General features: G+C 41.4%; 1 protein-coding gene across 3 annotated transcripts in view; it reads right to left on the bottom strand.

Annotated features, from left to right (window-relative positions):
* The window catches only part of CDON (cell adhesion associated, oncogene regulated), a 78,437-nt gene that overhangs the window by 31,262 nt on the left and 25,865 nt on the right, over positions 1-21,310 (bottom strand). For 2 of the 3 annotated variants that reach the window (XM_081123035.1, XM_081123036.1), the window contains exons 2-10: positions 16,670-16,806; positions 14,911-15,183; positions 13,523-13,669; positions 12,587-12,730; positions 11,647-11,934; positions 10,158-10,427; positions 8,515-8,871; positions 2,960-3,249; positions 1,593-1,767 (exon numbers count right to left, since the gene is read on the bottom strand). In XM_081123035.1, coding sequence (XP_080979161.1) covers positions 1,593-1,767; positions 2,960-3,249; positions 8,515-8,871; positions 10,158-10,427; positions 11,647-11,934; positions 12,587-12,730; positions 13,523-13,669; positions 14,911-15,183; positions 16,670-16,745 — 2,020 coding nt within the window. In that variant the 5' untranslated portion in view covers positions 16,746-16,806. Of the gene's footprint in view, positions 1-1,592; positions 1,768-2,959; positions 3,250-8,514; positions 8,872-10,157; positions 10,428-11,646; positions 11,935-12,586; positions 12,731-13,522; positions 13,670-14,910; positions 15,184-16,669; positions 16,807-21,310 lie in introns of those variants that run through there. The other variant, XM_081123037.1, reaches the window with a different exon arrangement.

Raw genomic sequence — 21,310 nt, 5'->3', positions numbered from 1 at the left:
TAAAAATTACTTTATCTGCTTCTAGTGCCTTAAAGGGAAAACTAAAAGGGGTCTTTCTTCACTGGCTAACTTTAATTTACCCAAAGAAAAAACCCCACACACAAAAGTCAAATGACCAGGGTCCAGGCTTTCAAACTCTTTGTCCCTTTTTCTTTTTACTGTGCGTATTTCTTAATTCTGAAACATAAAATTCATTATTAAAGAGCATCTGTTAAGTTTCTGTGCAGGAAAACTGTCTTGTTAAGTTTTAAAATTTTAAGAGGTAAAAGGTGAAACTGGGTGATTATTTTAAAACTGAAATACATGCTTATCTTTCAGTAACGGGTCAGATTCTGTAAATAACTGAAGACTAACTATAAAGATCAACTCAGATCACACTTCAAATAAGAAAGACTCACTCTTTTTCTGGCCAGTCTCAGTAATTACATGAAAGGGTCATTTTCAAAAACCAATTGAAATTTCTGCTCAATGGTCATGCCTCCTTTATTATCGGGCCATAATAAAAACTCTCCCACCCAGTCCCCGTCTTCGCTCCCTGAATCTTCTTGGTCATTTAGGGCCAGGCCATGATGGCAGCTTTTCCATCTGGCCTACCCTCGCAAGCTCCCCACTGAAGGAATATGCTTTCTCTGTACACCGCTGGCATTTCCTCTGTCAGTCTTTCCTAGTGCTCACCGTAGTCTGGTCTCTGCCTACACCCTTGCCCTCCTCCTTACCCCACAGGCAGAACTGTCCACTGAAACACACAGCAGATTGTGTCACAACTCTGCTCAAATTCCTGCAATGCTTCCAGCTCACTCAAAGTCAGTGTAGACAAGGTGCTGTGTGATTTGGCCGCTCTGTCACCTCCCTGAGTGTTCTGACTTATTTTGCTCCCATCACAGGGCCTCAGGGTTCCAAGGGTACACCAAGCACACCCCACCCCAGGGCCTTTGCTCTTGCTATTCTCGCTGCTGGGATGCTCTTTCCCAAGATAGCCACATGGGTTTCTACTTCGCCTCCATAATGCTCTGCTTTGCTGTCGGCTGTTCACTGAAGACTTCTCTGGCCACCTCCCTAAACTGTGACAACTGCTACCTCATATACTTCCTACATCCATCCCCTAATTTATTTTTCTTGCTAACATTCACCACCTTCTAATATACTTATAACTTAGGTATAAATCTCTCCCAACTAGAATGTAAGCTCCATGAAAACAAGGAGTTTTGTATATTTTGTCTATTGCCGGGCACATAGAAGGCACCCAGTAAATATTAGCTGAACTGAACTTTTGCCTTGTAGTTGGTATTTATGGATATGTCTTACCTTTCTTAGCAAAGCAGAAGCTCCATTCGGATGTATGTCATCTTGATCATGTCTGTTCTCCCTGCATCACCTACCCTAAGGCCTATACATATCATAAGCTCTCAAAAATATCTGTGAAATATTGAGTGGGATGGAATAATACAGCCATCCAATGTGGCCCAAAAAGGTACCATAATAAGCTTATTTAATGAATTTATACATAAGAATGTCTACTACCCAAAGGGATACTTGCTAATAAAGTGACATCAAGGCAGCCAGCTCATTCCTCTTACGGAGGGTTTACTCACCTTTGCTGGTTCGGAAGGTGAGCATGGCAGGCTGTCCTTCACCCGCTGCACTCCTTGCGACCATCAAAACTTCATAGAGACTCGACGGCTCCAGCTCCGTTAGATGGAGCTCATTTTCACTCCCCGGGACTCGAACAGTGTGCCAGCTCCCCGCCACGCCAACACCATCGTCCAGCTACTCAAGAGAAAACAGGCCATCAAACAGGGAGACAAAGGGTAGGAAAAGCTTCCGTTCAAATTTCATCAAAACTAGAAGTTACTCAATTCCAGGTGAATTTTGGGAAGGAGTGTACCATTTTAAATAAAAGGGACACAATATTTCTTCATATTAATATAAGAGTTACAAGGAGGCCTGCAGCAAGAACTTGGGAATTCTCACTGTAGACTCCTGGCTCTGCTCCCTACCACTAACTGAGGCCTCAAGCAAGTGAAATGATTTCCCAGAGTTTATTCCCTTTACTTGTAGTGGAAACAATACTCCTTTCTTACTGGGCTACTGGGGTAATAAAATAAGTATCTAATAATGTGTATTAATAATAGTATATACTATCCATGATACATGTAATACATTAGAATACAGTATACATGTTTGTGTATTGTGTATTATATAATTATGTGTCATATATTTCTAGCAGTCTTGCTTTATGTCTTGACACTGTTTAATACATGTTGGATGAAATAAATTTAAACAAGATCCAATCCATTATGTCTCCACTAATGGAACCAAGAGACAACATTATTGGAAGTTTCTATGTGGTAAGAATTCCAGTGAAACTTCCTGCATCTAGAATTCTCAGGTTAGAAAAAGTAAATAAACGTTCAAATCTCATGATGTTAATTTTTCCAGATATTAAAAATATTACTATTAAATGGTGGACACCAAATGTCTTGAACAAAAAACATTTTTAAAAGTGAGTGCATCTCTTCCCTTTCATTCATCTGCTAGTCTCATTAAACAGAGGTGATTTTTTAATTTTGCTTTAACACAAGTCTCTGGCAGGAAAACATCTGAAACATCAACAAAGGACCAAAGTTTATTGCAATAAATTACCAATACTACTATTCTAGAGAGGGGGATGACTTTTTAAAAAGTGGTTTATATAGCACTTTATACCCAAGGGGTTAAAACGTTTGATAGAATATATTGAGGAGGTACTGGGTTCTCTGAATCCAAATTTGGGGGAAATTGTTTATACTGCACTCTTATTACTTTTACACGCTGGTAGATCCAGCTGGGACGCTTCTCCCAAACACCCTCCAGAGTGTCTTGTTCTCTTTCCTGCCACTCCCAAAAGTAGAGGACAGTAAGTATACGCTATTCACACAGTGCTAGGTGTGAGAAAAGGTGACGTGCGAGAAGACATTACCTTTCGATACTTCACAAAATAGGCATTGATGGGCAGCCCGCCGTCCTTCCCCGCCCTCCAGACCAGGTGGTATGTGTCTGGGGTGTGGGTCTGAGGGGGGCTCAGGATAATGGGGGCATCAGGGACTGAGGCCCCACTCGTGCTTTTCTCCGATGGTGATTCCACTGCACTGGAATGTTCCTTCACTGGAAGTGAACCCAAGAGTCCAGTTTCTGAACCATCTCTCTTACCACTCTGAGTGGCATCAGATGATGTGAATATTCCTGCTTTTGTGTTCGTTTCAAAAGGAACTGCAGAGAAGGGGCAGGGAGGGAGAGAGGAAGAGGGGAGACAGTTTGAAGAAATGCATTACTTCAGTATCTTCTATGCAGTGACTTACCCACCTACCCGCACTGATACAAGATCAGCCCTAGAAGTTAAAGCAGGTGCGGTTTCCATGTATAATTCATGGAAACATCTCACCTCCAGTAGCTACCTCTTATTCACGAAGGAGCACATTAAGTGTTTGAAAAATCAATTCTATGATGCAAGAGTTTAGTGGTTTAAAGGACTCTGTTTCTTCCTTGCTCTACACTAGCATTCCTTCTCATTTACAACAACAATTTGCTACCTTAACCTCGGAAGATTCTGGGCAGTGAACATGGAGCTTTAACTCTAGTTGGTAAATGAAACACACGGAGCTGATTCCCTTGGGAACAGGGAATGGTCAGGGGTTAGGCTCTGACCTACCTACCAGGTACTAGTCTCCAAAGACACCTCCCATTATCCACAGCCCTGGGCGGTCCTCTCCCACGCCCAGCGCGGGCTGGCCTCGCGACTGGCCTGAACCCATGGGAGGGAGAGGGGAGGCTGTGCTCTCCGGGCACGAGCACTAAGAAGGCCTGGCACTTCTGGTGTTGTGCTGCCGCATACAGAGGCCCAGCCGGCCCTGTGGCGAGACTAACTACATGGAGAGACAGAGAGAGCTGGGGATGGTCCCGGCCTCACAAAGAAGCCACTCTGAATATCCTAGCCCTTCGCCCCTGATGACAACAGCATAAGGGACCCCAAGAAAGGCCAGCAGAGCACCCAGCTGCACCTGCGTAACCTCCAGAAGTGTCAGAGACAATAAAGGCAGCTGTTCTGAGTCATTAAACTTTGGGGCAGTTACTCAGCAACGGATAACTAAAATACCCATCGTAAACACAGAAACAATCTGCGTTCAAGAAGGGGAAAGCCATGAAACAAAACCAGCAGAGAGAAAGGAATTTACTTATTTCCAAACAAGCCCTGGATCTGGACAAAACTTACGGAGGTTAAAAAACACTGCCAATCTAAGGAAAGATAATACAGCTGGCAGCCTTATACTGACTCCCAGAGGCAGGTGGAATACCCAGAGGAAGGTAAAAATAATTCATTCATGCCAAAACAACAGGCTGCACACATACAAAATTACTGAGCACATATTATGCACCGAGTATTGTGCTAGATGGTAATAAACATTATCTCATTTAATTTGCAAAGCAACATTCTTAGACAGTGATATTCCCACTTACAGATGAAGAAATTAGGGTTCTGAGAAATTAAGTGACAAGGGCTGGCAGAAGGATGCTAGCAGTACTGCTATGAAAAAGTCAGAGAGCAACATATGAGAACAAATATATTCCCACCATGAGAAAACTTAAGGATTCACAGCCCTCATTCTCTAAAGTGCGATGAACACTGAACAAGAAAAAAAGTCTCCTTTTTTGGACTACTCTTGTGGAGGAAGGGAGCACAGGAAACAACATTAGAGTTTCTTTTCCACAATGAAGTCAGATTTTTGGTAAAGGGAGGGTGTGTTGTTAGGAGAAAGACTGCAGTTTAGTAAAGAAGCAACAAAAACAGGACTAACAGTGTAAGGTCAGTTCTCTGTTTGTTTAAAAGAGAGAAAAGGTGTCCCAGAAGCATCCTCTGTAAAAGAAAACAAGAAGCTAGTGAGAAAACGATACAGAAGAAAACTAATTAAGCTTGCTGAGACTTCAAAATATTGCTCCTGGAACAGCCATGTTTATCTAGTGAGTCAGAACGTGGGCTGATGTTAGGGGTGGGATCTGGAGCCTGCTGATGCAGAGACGGACTCCAGCAAGTGGAGGTAATTAGCTGTGGCTCTGGGCAGTGGAGAAACCTTTTTATCAATAGGAGTTTCATGGAACCTCTGGGAAGGTTACCACTGGGAAGTGGTATTGGCTGTAGAAGAGATTAAATACCACATGCCTCAGTTTATAGAGAGGCATGAGAAGAATGTACGCTACAGTCTGTCTCAAGATTCTACTTCTGTTAGTCAGGACGCAGAGACTTTTCCATAACTGTTTTTATAGAGAGAATCCCATTCATCTTCATTTACTAGCCCCACTAATATAGTCTGAGCACTCACAAGATACTAGATACAGTTTATAAGGCCTTAACAGTACTTTCAAAAATTTTTTTCACATACATTATTTCAATTTGTCTTCAAAATAACTCTGTGAAATGGTCAGAATAGATATCTAGCACTTTGTAAGGTAGAATGTTTTTTTGAATTGAAAAAGAGGTTAATAAAACTGTGGTTTTCTAAATACTCTAACTATGGCAATGAATTTAACGACTCTGAGCTGAAGCTCATCAAAAAGGGAATATAACCTTATCTGCCAAAGTTGTACCCACTATGACCCCTCATAGCAACAACCCCCACCCAAAACCCTCTGGGAAACCCAGGCCAGCTCCCAGTGTAGTTTTGAAGAGTTACAACTCACTGTACAAATATTTGCACACCCAGTGCCTCAAAACCCAAGGTCTCTGGAAAGAAAAAAACTGGGGGTGAGGGGGCAGGCATCTCTCTCTGAGCTTGCCTACTGCCCTTCACAATGAACAAAGTAAATGGTTGTCAGTACACTGGACTTTAACAAGGCTCAGGTGGAAAGAAGAAGATTGTTCTGTACTGTTCTGAGCATTAATGAACTCAGCTGGATCTTAATAATTATTAGATAGCATGTAAGAGAGGCAATGCATGACCACTTAGGTAGGATGTAGGTGATGCGGTTACTGTACATAAAAATGGTATTATCAAGACATAAAATCCTGAAGGGGGCCATCTTAAAGGTCTCAGAAGATCTAATTGAAACAGGGTAGTTCATGTGACTTCTGAGGGCTTCAGGTCATATTTAAAATGAGGCATTTAGACAAAATATCTCGTTTCATCAGCTATGACTATGACCTACCTCTACAGCTCCCTCTACCCTACATTTACATAAAATAATCACTTCAGCTAAATGCTACGCAAGTAGCACCTGCATTACATCTGTCTTACAACTAACAATTCTGTATAGAGCCACTCTTACTTTTGCTTAGCAGAATAGATATATAAACACACATGTATGCATAGTCACATATATGTATAAACTCATACAGCACTCAATGCCTTCTTTATTTGAGAATTCTTAAGGTTACTAAAATCAGTAACTATTCCTTCCTTAATCACCACATGGGTAATTATAACTTAATACTTAGTATATAATCATAACCTAATACTTCGTATTTATTGAAGGATTTCTGTTGCTAGACACCATTGTAAGCACTTCACACGTACTAATTCCTTGAATTCTCACATCGCCTGTATGAGTGGGGCACGTCACTCTACCTGTTACGCCCATGAAGAAACAAGCACAGACTAGTTCAGTAACTTGCCCCGGGTACAACTCTCGTAAGTGGCAGAGGCAGGATTCACACAGCCTGCGTGCTTAACCTCACATCATCCCCTCCTCTGGCATCCATGCAGTAAGCAGCCCAGAGTGAAATGGAGTTCCCTGGCTTCCCCTCTCCTCTTTCCACCTCCAGCAGCGCCCAGAGCTGGGGTCCTTGCCTGCAGGCAAATGGAAAGACCAGTGCACCCACCCACCCTCTGTCTACCTATCACTCCTCTGGTCTAAGGGCACCTGCACACTGGTGGTGTGGCCCACACTCTGGAGGATGGGCCAGGGGAAAGACCTGTGTGTAATCAGACTGTAAACTAAAGCAGGGAATTCTGAAGCCCAGGCCTGTTTTACAGGAGCATGGGCACCAACCTCTGGGTAAGCACAGCCCCTCGACCCAAGTACTCTTTGACCTGTGGGACCTGAGGACCCATGCAGAAGAGGGTCGCACGAAGCCCTCCAAAGCAGAGGCCCAGGGCAGGAGCTTCAGCTGCCAAGAGTAAGGGGAGCACTGCTCTACGATGCTCTTACTCTCGCACCACAAATATGGTGACAATCTCCACTCAACTGACTACCTGCTGAGAATGCTGCTCTAAATACCTACTGATGGGCCCTGGCCGGGTAGCTCAGTTAGTTAGAGCGTTGTCTCAATACACCACGGTTGCAGGTTCAGTCTCCCATCAGGGCACATAAAAGCAGCAACCAATGAACGCACTGCTGGGTGGAACAACAAATGGATGTTTCTCCCTCTCTCTCTCTCCCCCCTCTTCCTCTCTCTCTAAAATAAATAAAATTTAAAAAATTTAAATACCTACTGATGTAAAATTTGAATTTGAATTTAATCAGATTTGAATTAATTTTAATAATATTGATATTCTATTACCAGTATTTCAAAAACTGTATGTTTTTAAGTCATCATCACCAAAAAAATCAGTAAAATATACAGAATTAATACTATGCACCCCACTAGAAAAATAACTGAGTAAGATGGGGGACACAGACATGCAGGTGTTGTTTGGTAGTACCACGGCTCCACTTTCTTCACGAAAGCCAACCCTTTAGACTGTGGCTATTGTACTGAGCAAGGGCTCACCTTAAAAATGTCTGCAGTGACATTTTCAGTAACTTAGAAAATCAAAAGCATTAATCATGAAAAGAGCTCTGTGGGGGTCCAGAATGAGTCATCCCAAGATGTGCCTCTGTGGTACTGTTTTGAGCTAAAGGCAATTTTAGCTGAAGGCTCAAGAGAAACTTCTGCCCCCTACCTTAACTACCTGGAGGAATCTGGATTAGAGGCCTTGCCCATGAAAGATTATGAGAGATAACTTCTTCTGACCTATCTATTGGGCAGGGCAAACTTCTTTTTACTTACCATCCTGCAGTGACCCCTTGACACCCCCAAGGCACCTTCCCACACCCCTAGCTCAGATGTCTTATGTACCCATGTTCCCTTTCTGTCTCTGAGTCTCTGGTGCATGTGGGGCTCCAATACATGTGTATGCATTACATTTGGTTCCTTACTCTTGCTAATCTGTCTTATGTCTATTTGATTATTAGACCAGCCAGAAGAACCTTGAGGGTACAGAAAAGTTTGTTCCTCCCCGTGGGTCATACCTTGCGCTTCCCAAATGAGAGCTTCTATATGACAACTACAAGCTTAGCAAACACATCAGAAAAGGAGGCCAGTGTTTGTCCAGTTCATGTTAAGGCCAAATACCAAAAACTACAGTTCTATATATCACTGTCACTGGGGAAAATATATCTTTAGAGATTGCTGGATTCATTAAAATAATATTTTAAAGCACTTTATCCCCTATTATCAAAGAAAACTATTCACCTGGGAAAAAAACACTCATGGCAACTCACCCACTGTGAGGACAGCTTCGGACTGTGCGGTGCCATGCTCATTCGTGGCTTCGCAGGTGTACTTCCCGGCATGCTCCTGAGTGACGGCCTGGACGTACAGCGAGCTGGAGCCAGCTCGGGACATGACGAAGTGGGCAGGCTCCGGGTCAAAGCCTCCAGGTCTTTGTAAGTGTGGCTTTCGGGATTTGGATCGAAGGACTTGAGATGGGTGGCTGGTTATCAATCCATGCCTGTCATACCAACGAATGGCTGGAACGGGCACTCCCGTGGCATTGCAGGACAAAGTAACGAAGTCTCCATCTACCACCTCTGTACTTGCTGGTGCGGTGATTATAACAGGCTTGAGTCCACTGCCTGCTAAAAAAGTCATTCACATACAAAATATTAAGAATATTACAGTATCTACAATGCAAAATAATGGTGTCTTATTGTGCAAATGTTCTCGACGTCATGAGCAAGTAGCAGTCAGAAACATCTTTTTTACACCTGTTTCTAAACAGTGTTTTCCACGCAGAACAGTGTGAAGCACACGATCATTCACTGAAATGAAGTGTTCGTGATGTCACATGCAAGCAGGGACACAGTCATGACAGTGATGATTAGAACAAAGACAACTTCCTTCTCAACTTGCACCAAGTAAAACTGTCAATAAAGAGTAGGCTTTTTCATAGTTGTGGGCTCCCGGATATTTCCTACACAGATTTCCTGTCCTTCAGAAGGAAAGGAATTATATAATCTGTTGGGAGCTTCCCAATAAGCACCCTCCACTCATCTGACAGTTATAAATATAGACCATGTGAAGCCAAAACCTCAAACATTAACATAAAAAAGGTATAAAGTAATAAAAAAACTAAATAGTCCTACATGAAAATAGTCAGTTCTTGGGGGAGTGTCTGATTATAAAAAGCCTGCGAGCCCTGGCCAGGTGGCTGGGTTGATGGGAGCATTGTCCCATACACCAAAATGTTTCAGGCTCAATTCCCAGTCAGGGCACATATCTTGTGCCCTGAAAAATATCCAACGCTTTGCATTTGGTCCCAGGTCCTCTCTGGGGCTATTTTTAAGTACGCCTACAATGGAATACTGATGACAAATGACATTTCCTCCAGCATATCTTTCTCTAGTCTAGCTTCCTACATTTGAGAAACCAACAGCTGGTACTATCAGACATCTGAATTTTGTCAATCTCTTACGTGTTAAATGCTAACTTCACTAGTCATAACCTGCATTTCCCCGAGTACTAACAATGCTGAACATATTTTCACATGTTTCTGTGTCACATACTTTCCTCCTTTGTGAAGGGCCTTTTGTCCATTTTTTTACTGGATCATTTATCTTTTTTGTAATGGTTTGGAGTTCTTTTTATACCAGATACTCCTGGGGAACAGGAGTGAGAAACTTTTACCGAATACCTTTCAAACTACATCGTATCTGTTGAAAAATATTTTTAAAAAATGTTTAATGGGTTGATTAAAGGCTGCTTCTTCATGGAAACGTCGATCTGCAACTAGAAAGGACCGGGGAACATCAAGACAATCCTGTTATGGTGCTAGGGTCATTCCCTTTAGTTAAATTTCAACCATGACAAAAGCCTATCTGAAAAGTAAAATTTCCTAAAATTAATTACGTGACCTACAGACTACCTTTTTCAATTTCAAGTCTCCCAGTGGACTGCATAAATCCAATCCCGTTGTCCGCTACACACTGATACAGCCCAGAGTCCTCCATGGTGACATCTCTGATTTTCAGTCCATCCTCGGCAGGTAGATGCCGTGGGGAAGGGTGAACAGGCTGTGCATTATGAAACCAGGTACGGTTGGGAGATGGGTTCCCACGAACCTCACAAGTAAACTGCACTGTGGCTCCCAGAGACACTGTCTGGTCCTGCAGTCCTTTAGAAATTGAAGCGTGTTCTGAAAACAAAACATAAATTATCACCAGTCACATAAAATCTTCCCTGCCAATAACTAGTTAAAACCAAACTGTACTCTTTATTCACATTCTCCCATCTGTTGTGGTCAAGAAAAAATTAGAAACGTATTTTAACTGTCCTTTAACAGGATAAACCATACGTTACTAATATGTTATAATCTCTTTTTATAGATCTCTCCAACCACTTAACTCCCTCCACATACGCACAGAGTTTCTGATTTGGGGCTTCTCTTAGCATTAGTTTCAGGTGATTTGTTTGAAATAAAGTAATCATTGCCCTGGGTTTCACACAAAACAAGAGCCAAAACAGAAAAACTCTTATTCAGAAGTTAAATTCTTTTTATGGCCAATTCTGCTATGAGGTTAGGTATACACTGGGCAAAAAACTTCCTTTACTATCCATCAAGTGAGTTTTTACCTAAACAAAGTAAATCATTTATCTACATTTGTAACATACACCCAAATTAAATTATTTTGCATATTAATCTAGTCTTAATGATCATTAAACTTGAAAGCCCACATGCCGTATACTTACATTAATTCCAGTGTGACCTACCTCAGGCCACTGTTGCAACTACACATGTGCAGATTTACAAAAGCTATATAAAGTATGAAACCACTTACTATCTATTTTTTCTGGTTTTCATGAAGACCTGTTTTGATAAAGGAAAACGTTTTCTGCTACTACACATGATAGTGATTTAAGGAGCTGGGAGAAAGGAATAGCTCTGAGATAAAAAGCTTACATAGAAATGGAGGTGAAACTAATGCATATTTTATGAGCTTCATATAGTGAAAGCATTAGGGAAAATAAAATGACAGATTTCTTTTAGAGATGAAATTCTCTAGTCAGTACTAGTTACCATTACTGGATAGTACACCTGAAAACGGCCCAGAACTTCCATCCTGCTGAATCCCAGTCTCCTTCCTCTGTGTCATTAAGAAGAACAAGCTCTGCACTATGTAACCAGGCTGGGGTGAGGTTCCCAAGAATGTCCAGGTGAAATGTTCTGCGACACCCAGAAATACTGCCTAATTCAGGAGTCCGTTAGGAAAATGAAGCTTGTTCTGTCTACTGGTGTAGATATTTCTTCATAGTACTCATTTCATTTATAGTTCACAATCAGATCTTCCATTCAAACATCAATTAAATCAGAAAAATAGCCTAACTGGAAAGAAATTTACTGAGGAACATCTTACCAAGTACATTAACCATGTAAGTGACGTGTTTTACGCCTCCAGACTTGCTGCCCACCACACAGGAATAGTTCCCAGCATCCACCGGGCCAATGCTATCCGTGGCAAGGTGAGAACGCAGCCTCCTCCAGCTGCTCCCCGCCACCGCGTCCTGACCGTCCTTCAGCCAGTGCACTTGAGATGCTGCGACCCCACTCACCACGCACTCCAGGGTGACAGGGCTTTGAGAAAGCACAGCCAGTGCCTGGGAAAGGGTGGGGTGAAGAATGTGAGAATCATCTGAAGAAGCACCTGGGAAAAGAAGAGAAAACAAGTGATTATTATCACGTCCAATCTCTTCCCTAGCAAATCTGTGAGCTTTCCCACCTCCCCATCTACTTTCTTTACACTACAAGGTCCTATCTGGTAGCTAAATCATTTTTAGTTGAGAATAAAAATTAAAAGAGCTTGTGATCCTTTAGGGCTACTTCTGAATTAGCAGTTTAGAACCACAGACTTCTCACCAAGAACAGGAACCCCGAACTTCTCTAAGCTCTGGCTATTGGTGCCACCTCAACTGAACTACCATATTCTGAAAGTCGGGTATGAAGGAGAACAGATATCTATTTTTTCATAATTCAGTTAGCCACAAACTTGATCACCACTAAATATAACTTGATCAAGTTATATTTTCTCTATAATTTATTTTTAGTTGAGCAAAGGGCAAAGTTCTCCACATATATTCCACTGTGTCATCTTGAGCAAAATTCTCCTCTAATGAATCATTACATTTTAAAACATGTACAGTGCTATTCTATAATACATCCATGTATTTAATTTTTATAAGACTTTCTCATGATAAACAAACATGATATAAAGGAAAAACAAACTCTCATTTGTCAACTTTTTATGAGGAATATTCCAAGGACTCTTCCTAGTTACCATTATTTTCCCAAATACTTACGACTCACAAGGAGCTTTCGGCCAATGGGTTCGACTTTTAATTCATGTGTGACAGGATTAAAAGCTGCGCATTTATATGACCCCTTGTCCTCTATGGATACGTTCAAAATCTGAAGATTCCCTGATGGAAGGATTAAGTATTTCTCTGAGGAAGGAAAGGAATGCAGTTAGGCCTCTCTCTTTACAAAGGACACCAATGAAAACAAATCAATTTTGATAGCTATGCTTTAAATTTAGACATAAGACTAGCAGCAAATAAGCAATTGAGGAAAATTCATTAAATGAAGGAAAGGAAAAGTCAGGCAAAAAAGAAAGTCAGTAGTACGAGAGTAACAAAATCAAGCCAATTAGACAAAGACACAATGACCAGCTACAACCACCTCCTTGGGGAAACCTGCACCTTGAGCACTGACCACCCAGGACTCGGTCACGTCCATTCATTTTCTTCTCAACAATACGTACTAAGTGCCTATTTTCTGCCAATGATGGCCCAGGCACAAAAGACACAGCAATGAAGCAAGCAGGCAAAGGCCCTGCCTTCATGCAGCTGACAGTCCAGCGCAGAAAAAGGGTAAATAACAAACCAGCAAACAAAAACATGTATCACACAATGCTTTGAGGAAAAGGTAAGGCTGAATATAGGGGAAGAGAGCAGCAGGCATGTTATTTTAGAAAGGGCCCTGAGGGCGATCTTCTCAGGGAGGTCTATCTGAGTAGAGGCCTGAATGAGACCAGGGGGTGAGCACTGGGAGTGTAGACTGTAATCATTTATTTAATGTAACCATTTCTTCTAGTCTCCCCTTGACTTCTGAGAGTGGAGAACATGTATCTTACATATTTTTGTACCCACAATCCCCAGCACACAGAGCTTAACAGTAGTTTCCTGAATAAACATTTGGACCTGTGGGTGCCACTGGCTTTTCATGAAAACTCTCACCTGTAGAATGCCTCAGCCACTTCCCCCGGATTTTATAGCGCACTTCAGCTCTGGGGTTGCTATCTGGTACCTTGCAGCCAATGAAACCAGTACTTTTTTCTTCTGCTGTAATAACATGCTTTGTGGATGAGTCAAAATCACCAAGAACTAAAATAAATAAATAGATAAATGAATATATGTGAATTTGAACTCTCTCTCCCAAAAGAAGTTTAAAAACTAGAAACAGCTTCTGCAACACAGTTGTTTGTGGCAGCTAATCCCAGTTCATAGGGTAGCATGATCTTTTTATCTCAAAGAGTAGTTGGGATAGAGGTGCATGGTTGAGGGCCAGAACTAAGTCATGGAACCCTTTCCCAGATGAGAAAAACAACTGCTCTTAAAGCATTAGGGAGAACTACAAAGCATAACTATTCCTATTTGTCAAGATGGATCCTTTCAATCCAGTCCCTCATCAAAACTGATTTTCCCTATGCACCATTATTCTGTTTGTAGCTGCTCATAGTCAATAAAACGGTTTATGAGAATGAACCCAGGACATGGAAAAACAAAGCTGTGCATCATGTGGATTATCTGAATATACTGACTTGGTCTCAGTCCCTTTCCGTGTAAGTTACTACAGACGCAGCCTGCATGGAAGGCTGTTATCGCCAGTGCTGAGCGCAGTGGGCAGCCTGCCGCTCGAATTCCGCTCTCCAGTGTGTGTCCTGGAGCAGTCCACGGGTCATAGCTCTACACAAACATTTACTGTTCTCAGTTATGACAAACTCACTACTCCTGGGGAATCTAGATTTGTTCTGTAAGTAGGGGTGCCCTTGCAAAGACAGTGTCCATTACTGGAATCCATCACTGTTTGAAAGGCAAATGGCTCAAACTTACTAAGAAAACTATGAATTGCAGATCTTCCCTAAGTTCTATACTCAACATTCCTTTCTTTACAGTCAGTTATTATTTCCCTGTTTCTTTAGCCTGGTTTCAATTACATAAATTAAAATCACTCAGTAATCAGGCAAATAAAACAATCAGATGTGAAAGAAAGATAAAGAACTGTATAAAATAACTGAGTGTCAAAGTAGACAACAGATTTTCTGTTGTTGCTCGTATTAAGGACTTTTAAATACTCACAAAGAAATTCAGAACTCACTGTAGAAAACCATCCTACCTACGTAAAAACTCACTTCCATACCCTTGTCACAGATGAAGACAACTGGCTAGGCTCACAGAGGTTCAAGTACATTTCCCCAAGTTAAACACACAACAAGAGTCAAGGACGGGATGAGAACCCCTGTGATCTTCCTCCAAAACCCATGCCCTTCCCACTATCCCAAAGTGCAAGTACGAACAGTAATTTCAGGAAAACCCACATATAACAGGGACAAGATTAAACTCACCTGCAATGGATACTGTGGCGGGGCCACTCACAACTGCACCGACGCTGCTGTTGGCGATGCACTGGTAGTAACCCGAAAGGGAGGGGTTGAGAGAAAGAATAGTCAAAGTCCCCTGATGAATCTTAATCTGTTCCAAGGTTCTCGCCAATCTTTTTCCATTATGCAACCATGTGATATGCGCGGTCACGGGTTTAGCAGAACAACGCAGAACTACAGGTCCCCCAAGTTTCTGGACAGCGGACAGTGGCTCAGAAATAAAATAAGGTGCCAAGTCTACAAGGGAGCATTCCCCGTGTGCGAAGGAAGGGGAGAATGGGAAGAAAGTACATTAAACACACTTCAGCTCAATCTACGTAACGACAGGCAATCCCCTGCTTTATCTATGTGTTATGGCTCTTAATGCTTGTGAAAGTCCTGGGAAGTCTTAAAAGCCCATTTTTGGAAGGAAAAAAGGCAACATGCTAACCTATAACTTAACAATTAAGGCAAATGGGTAAGAATCCTCATGATATAAATGAGAGATAGCGAACTGCTCATTTAAGGAAGTAGCTCTTAAGAAATGAAAAGTAATTGTCTGAAAAAGAGGAGATGACTTTCAAACTAAAAAGAATTCTCTCCCATATTACCAATGGGATTTGGCTTTTAAGAGCAATTTATTTTATAAATAAGGCTATGGTTCTTCTTTACCACTAACCTTTAATATGAAATAATGTTCAGCTTTTAGGAAAGTAGAAGTAGAAAGTTAGGAAGCCTCACTGAACTACAAAGTCTTTATTTTGGATAGAAGGCTCAATGGGGTATCAACCTTACTATTTTTATTTGTTATTTGGAACAGTTTCATTCATTATGTCTATTCCTCCAGGAACTTGGGGGGGAGGAGTTCATGCACTTAAGTATCAAAACAGAGCTCTCTCTTCCACCCAGAAAAGAGGGCCGAGGACAGGAATGCTGTTACTCTGGCAGAATAAAATACTTAAAAAAAAAATCAAATTATTGATTTTACTTTTATAGGACATTTGATCAGAAATGAAGATTATGAAAAGTGCCTCTTAACTAAATCTGAGGTTGCTGTTTAGCAACAACAAAAAAGTAATAAAATCACTAAATCAATTTTCCCTTACTAAATCTAATAGTTGTACAGTTTCTTTAACAGAGAAAAATAAATATTACTTCATGAATAAATATCCATGTATAACATATATACATCTTTACAAAGATCTAAAATAAAAAGAAATGCCTGTGGGCCATTGTTAGGCTCAGGCTTACCGTACGCACTTAACAATAAACACATTTAAGCTTTTCAGTAAGCACAGACTTAGGTAATAAATTAGACAAGGTCATGAGAGACCTGGGACTTGAACCAAATTCCCCCATTCCAAGCTGAATACTATTACATGCTGATTCTAAAATTTCTTTTTGGTGGTATGGAGTCAGCATTTTATTCCTGTTGTAATTTCCAAATTCAGAAATTTGAAACATATCTTCTTACCAAGAAAGGCACAGTTGCAAAATATTTATTTTTAAGGCAACAAAAGGAATAAATTAGCACAATGATGGGAAGGCCTGCTAATGTCCAAGCAGCACTACTAAGAGATTCTTAAATTGCTAAATTAATCAACGTCTTTAAATCATTCAGCTGGTCAAACAAATTTTACAAATGTCTTTAGAATCTATTACCACCAGCAAAATACTGAAGTGGAGGCTATTTAAGATGAAGAAGAGGAAACGCTCAGCTACAACACTATGGTTCCCCTCTTACCTGAACTCACAGAAGAGCACAGGGCCAAAAGAACAACATGCAGCAGTGTCTGTAAGGGGCCAGGATCCGGATGCATAGCGCCAGATTACAGACGCGGGCAGGACAGGTTTCCAGAGCAAAATCCAGGCCTTGGAGCACTGAAAGACATGCAGAGGAAAGAAAATCTCAACCACAGAAACAGCTGACCTCACTAATCCCAATAGTCAATAGAGTTGTGAGCATGATCCATATCTTCCCAATTCACAAACTAGCCTCTAGACGCTAAATTACTGTTAGTTTTGCTCCTCCCAAGGTACTGGGATACCTCTTATTCTGCAGAATCCATCATTCCAAATGAATACATGCACAGCCTGTGGTACATTTGTTTTACATCTCCCAAGAATCTCCAGCTCAACACAATCAAAATGCATTCCTCCTCTACAGTTCTTAAAACAGAAATAACAGAAACAAAATAAAAGCTAACATCTACAGAGTATTTAGTATGTTCCGGACACCATTTCGGCGCTTTTATTGTATTAACTTCATCTTCGCAACAACCCTATGAGATCGGAACTACTGACTTTCTTCCCTTTTTTTCACATGGGGGACCCAGGCTCATGGGTTGTTCCAACAGGATGCCACGGGCAGGCCTATGCTGGGATGCAGCTACTTAGCATGTGTGCAGAAGCCCCAGGACCACTGTGCTGAGGGCGCAGGAGCCGGGAAAAGAGCACAGGTCCAGAGTCCACCCAGCTTTCAAAGCCATGGTAAAGCTTTTGGAATCAGGTGAGAAAGGTGAAAGGGGTTAAGAAGTACAAATTGCTAGTTATAAAAACAGTCAAGAGGATGTAACGTACAGCACAGGAATATAGGTAAAAAATACCACAAAACGATATATGCTGTCAGATGGCTACTACACTTAATAGGGTAACTACTTCGTAAGGTGTGTCTAATCACTATGCTGTACACCTAAAACTAATGTAATATTGTATGTCAACTGTAATTAACAAATTAAAAAAAGATTGTGTAATTTATTCCCAATGCAATGGCAAGCCCTTAGGGGACTTAGAGAAGGGGAAGGACGGGATCTCACGGATGCTTTAAAAAGATCACTGGCTGCTAGTGACTAGACTGAAGTAGCGCAGGACTGGAAGAAGGACATGGAGTAGAGACATGTAATCACTCGGGAGAGAGACAAGAACGCGGTGGGCAGACAGTGAGCCAACTGCGGCGGCAGTGAAAAGTAACCGGATTCAGAACATATTCTAAGGACAGAACCAACAAAATTTGCTGAAGGCCTGGATACAGTGTGAGATAAAGAGATGTGCCAAGGAAAACTCAGTTTGGGTTTAACAGAATGAATAATAGCTCTGTTTACTGAAATGGGGAGGCTCGGAGAGAGGGAGACGACAAACAGCGGGTTAGTCAACGGTGTTTTAGCCAAGCTAAGTCTGAGATAGCTATTAGGCAGCCCGGCACTACTGTCAGTGGACAGTGACACATAGGGGTCTGGAGCTGTGAGCAAGTCAGAGCTGGAATGCAGATGTTAGTCCTCTAAAAGCCATAGCGCTGTATGAGCTCTGTCTGAGGAAAACGAGAGAAGAGGGACCTGGGAGGAGCCTTGGGACATTCCAACCTTCAGAGGCTGAAGAGGGGAGGAGCCATGGAGACTGAAAAAGTCATCGATGAGCCTGGAAGAAATCTAAGAGAATGTCATATCCAGGGAGAAAAATGGGGGGGAATGCACTTCTAGCAGAATCATTAACTGTCTCAAACACTGCTGAGAGGTAGGTAAGATGAGACGGCATCAGAAAGGCACAACGGAGATCACCGGTGACACTGACAAGGCCGGCTTCAACGCAGAGGGACAGACGGACAGTGGGTTCACCACAGAACGGGCAGGGAGGAAGCGGAGAGAGCAGCACAGGAGACTCCTTAAGAGTTTTGCTATAAAAGGGCAGCAGAAAAACAGGGAGAGCTGATGGAGGTGAATGGCAGTCGAGGGAAGGCTTGTTTTTCTGGGGCTTTTCTAGTATACAGATAGCACAGCCATTTAGCAAAGCTGAAAATGCTTCCTTCTCAATGCCAGGTACTCCAAAATCTACAAGTAGCAAATCCCACTTTATTCCCATCACGGGCTATCAGTTCACGGGCCTTTCCGATTTTTCCTCGCTGACCTCTTTTTACAAACGGGAGGGGATATATTGGTACCGCTCATGGGAAGAAGGGGCCATCTGTGTGAAAACTTGTTTGGTTTATTTGAATTCTCACTTGGTTCAAGGGTAAGAACTGACACGCCACCGCTCAGCAGTCAAGGCAAAGTAAACATTCAAATAACTTGTTAACAGGAGGCACTTTCCTCAGAGAATGAGGACAAGGAGGAGTGTTTCTTCCTTTTGCCAAATCTTTCCTCGACTATTTATTTATTGAAAAGCAGTGAAAAAATTCTTGAGTCAACTTTAACCCTAGCATGTGACCTACTGAGCTACTTTAGGGCTGTCCCTTAAAATTTCACAGCTCATTGTTGCTACCTAAATATTAGCACACGGGAATAGCCTTTATTAATCTAGCTTTCTATTAGGTTACTCATAACATGCTGTTTTTTATTTAAATTTTTAATGTTTCAATTACAGTTGGCGTGTATTATGTTTCAGGTATATAATAGTTATTAGACATTATATAACTTACTAAATGATCACCCTGATAAACCTAGTACCCATCTGACATCATACATAGTTACAATTTTATTGACTAAACTCCCTGTGCTGTACTGTACATCCCCATGACTGTTCTGTAACTACCAATTTGTACTTCTTCATTCCTTCCCCTTTTTCACCCATCCCTCCAACCACCTCCTATCTGGCAACTGGCAAAATGTTCTCTGTATCTACGTTCAGCTTGTTTATTTTGTTGTATAGATTCTAGATATAAGTAAAATCATCTGGCATTTGTCTTTGTCTTATTTCAGTCAGCATAATACCCTTAATATCCATCCATGTTGTTGCAGATGCAAGATTTCATTCTTTATTACGGCTGAATAATATTCCGTTGTATATACGCACCTCTTCTTTATCCATTCACCTCTTGATGGACCCTTAGGTTGCTTCCATATCTTGGCTACTGTAAATAATGCTGCAGTGAATATACCGTACGTATGTCTGTCCAATTTAGTGTTTTGGGTTTCTTCAGATAAATACTCAGAATTGAAATCACTGGGTCCTTCTTTGTTGCTTGTTATAGCCTTTGTTTTAAAATCTATTTTGTCTGGTGTAAGCATTGCTACCCCAGTTTTGCTTTTTCTTCATTATTTCCATTTTCATGAACTATCTTTTTCCATCCCTTTACTTTCAGTCTTGTGTGCCTTTCAATCTGAAATGAGTCTTTGGCAGACAGCATATGTAAGGGTCTTGTTTTGTTATCCATTCAGCCACCATGTCTTTTAATTGAGGCTTTTAATCCATTTGCATTTAAAGTAACTGTTGATAGATATGTATTTATTGCTACTTTATTATTCACATTTTTATCATTTTTTCCTCCTACTTCTTAAAAAAGACCTTTTACCATTTCTTATAATACTGGTTTTGTGGTGATGAACTCCTTTAGCTTTTTCTTGTCTGAGAAGCTCTTTATCTGACCTTCAATTCTAAAGGATAGTTTTGCTGAAGAGTAATCTTGGCTGTAGGTCCTTCCTTTTCATCACTTTGAATATTTCCTGCCAAGCCCTTCTGGCCTGCAAAGTTTCTGTTGAGAAATAGCTGAGTCTTCTGAGAGCTCCCCTGTGGGAACTCCCGTTTTTCTCTTGCTTTTAAGATTCTTTATCTTTAACCTTTGGCATTTTAATTCTGATGTTTCTTGGTGTAGGCCTCTTTGGGTTCATTTTATTTGGGACTCTCTGTGCTTCCTAGACTTGCATGTCTATTTCCTTCACCAGATTAGAGAAGTTTTCCATCATTGTTTTTTCAAATAGGTTTTCAATTCCTTGCACTCTCTCTTCTCCTTCTGGCACCCCTATGATGTGAATGTTGGTACATTTAAAGTCATCCCAGAGGTTCTTTAAACTATCCTCATTTTTTTTGATTTTTTCTTTTTACTGTTCTGTGTGTTTTCTGCTGCCTTACCTTCCAATTCACTGATCTGACCCCCTGTAATGTATTCTTCATTTCAGTTATTGCATTCTTCATTTCTGACTGGTTCTTTTTTATGTTTTATAACTCCATTTTTATGTTTTCTATCTCTTTGTTTATATTCTCACTGAGATCACTGAGCTTCCTTATCTCCGTTTTGTTTCGTTCTTTTTCTGGAATTTTGTTCTGCGCATTCATTTTGGACATTTCTTTGTCTCCTCATTTTGGCGGTCTCTCTATGTTTGTTTCTATATATTAGGTAGAGTTGCCATGTCTCCCAGTCTTATGGAGTGGCCTTATGTAGTAGGTGTACTATAGGGCCCAGTGGTGCAGCCTCCCTGGTTACTGGATCTGGGCACTCCAAGTTCACCCCATTTGAGCTGTGTGCACCTTCCTACTATAGTTGAGCCTTGATTGCTGTTGGCATGTCAATGGGAGGCATTTAGCTCCAGGCCAAAGGGCTGAGAGGACTTACTTCGACCCCAACAGAGAAGCTGCTGTGCATGGCCCGACTCCACAGAGAAGTTACTTCAGCAGG

Source organism: Miniopterus schreibersii (assembly GCF_964146895.1).
Source record: "Miniopterus schreibersii genome assembly, chromosome: 20".
Classification (NCBI taxonomy): domain Eukaryota; kingdom Metazoa; phylum Chordata; class Mammalia; order Chiroptera; family Miniopteridae; genus Miniopterus; species Miniopterus schreibersii.
This window is presented reverse-complemented; position numbering and strand designations above follow the sequence as displayed.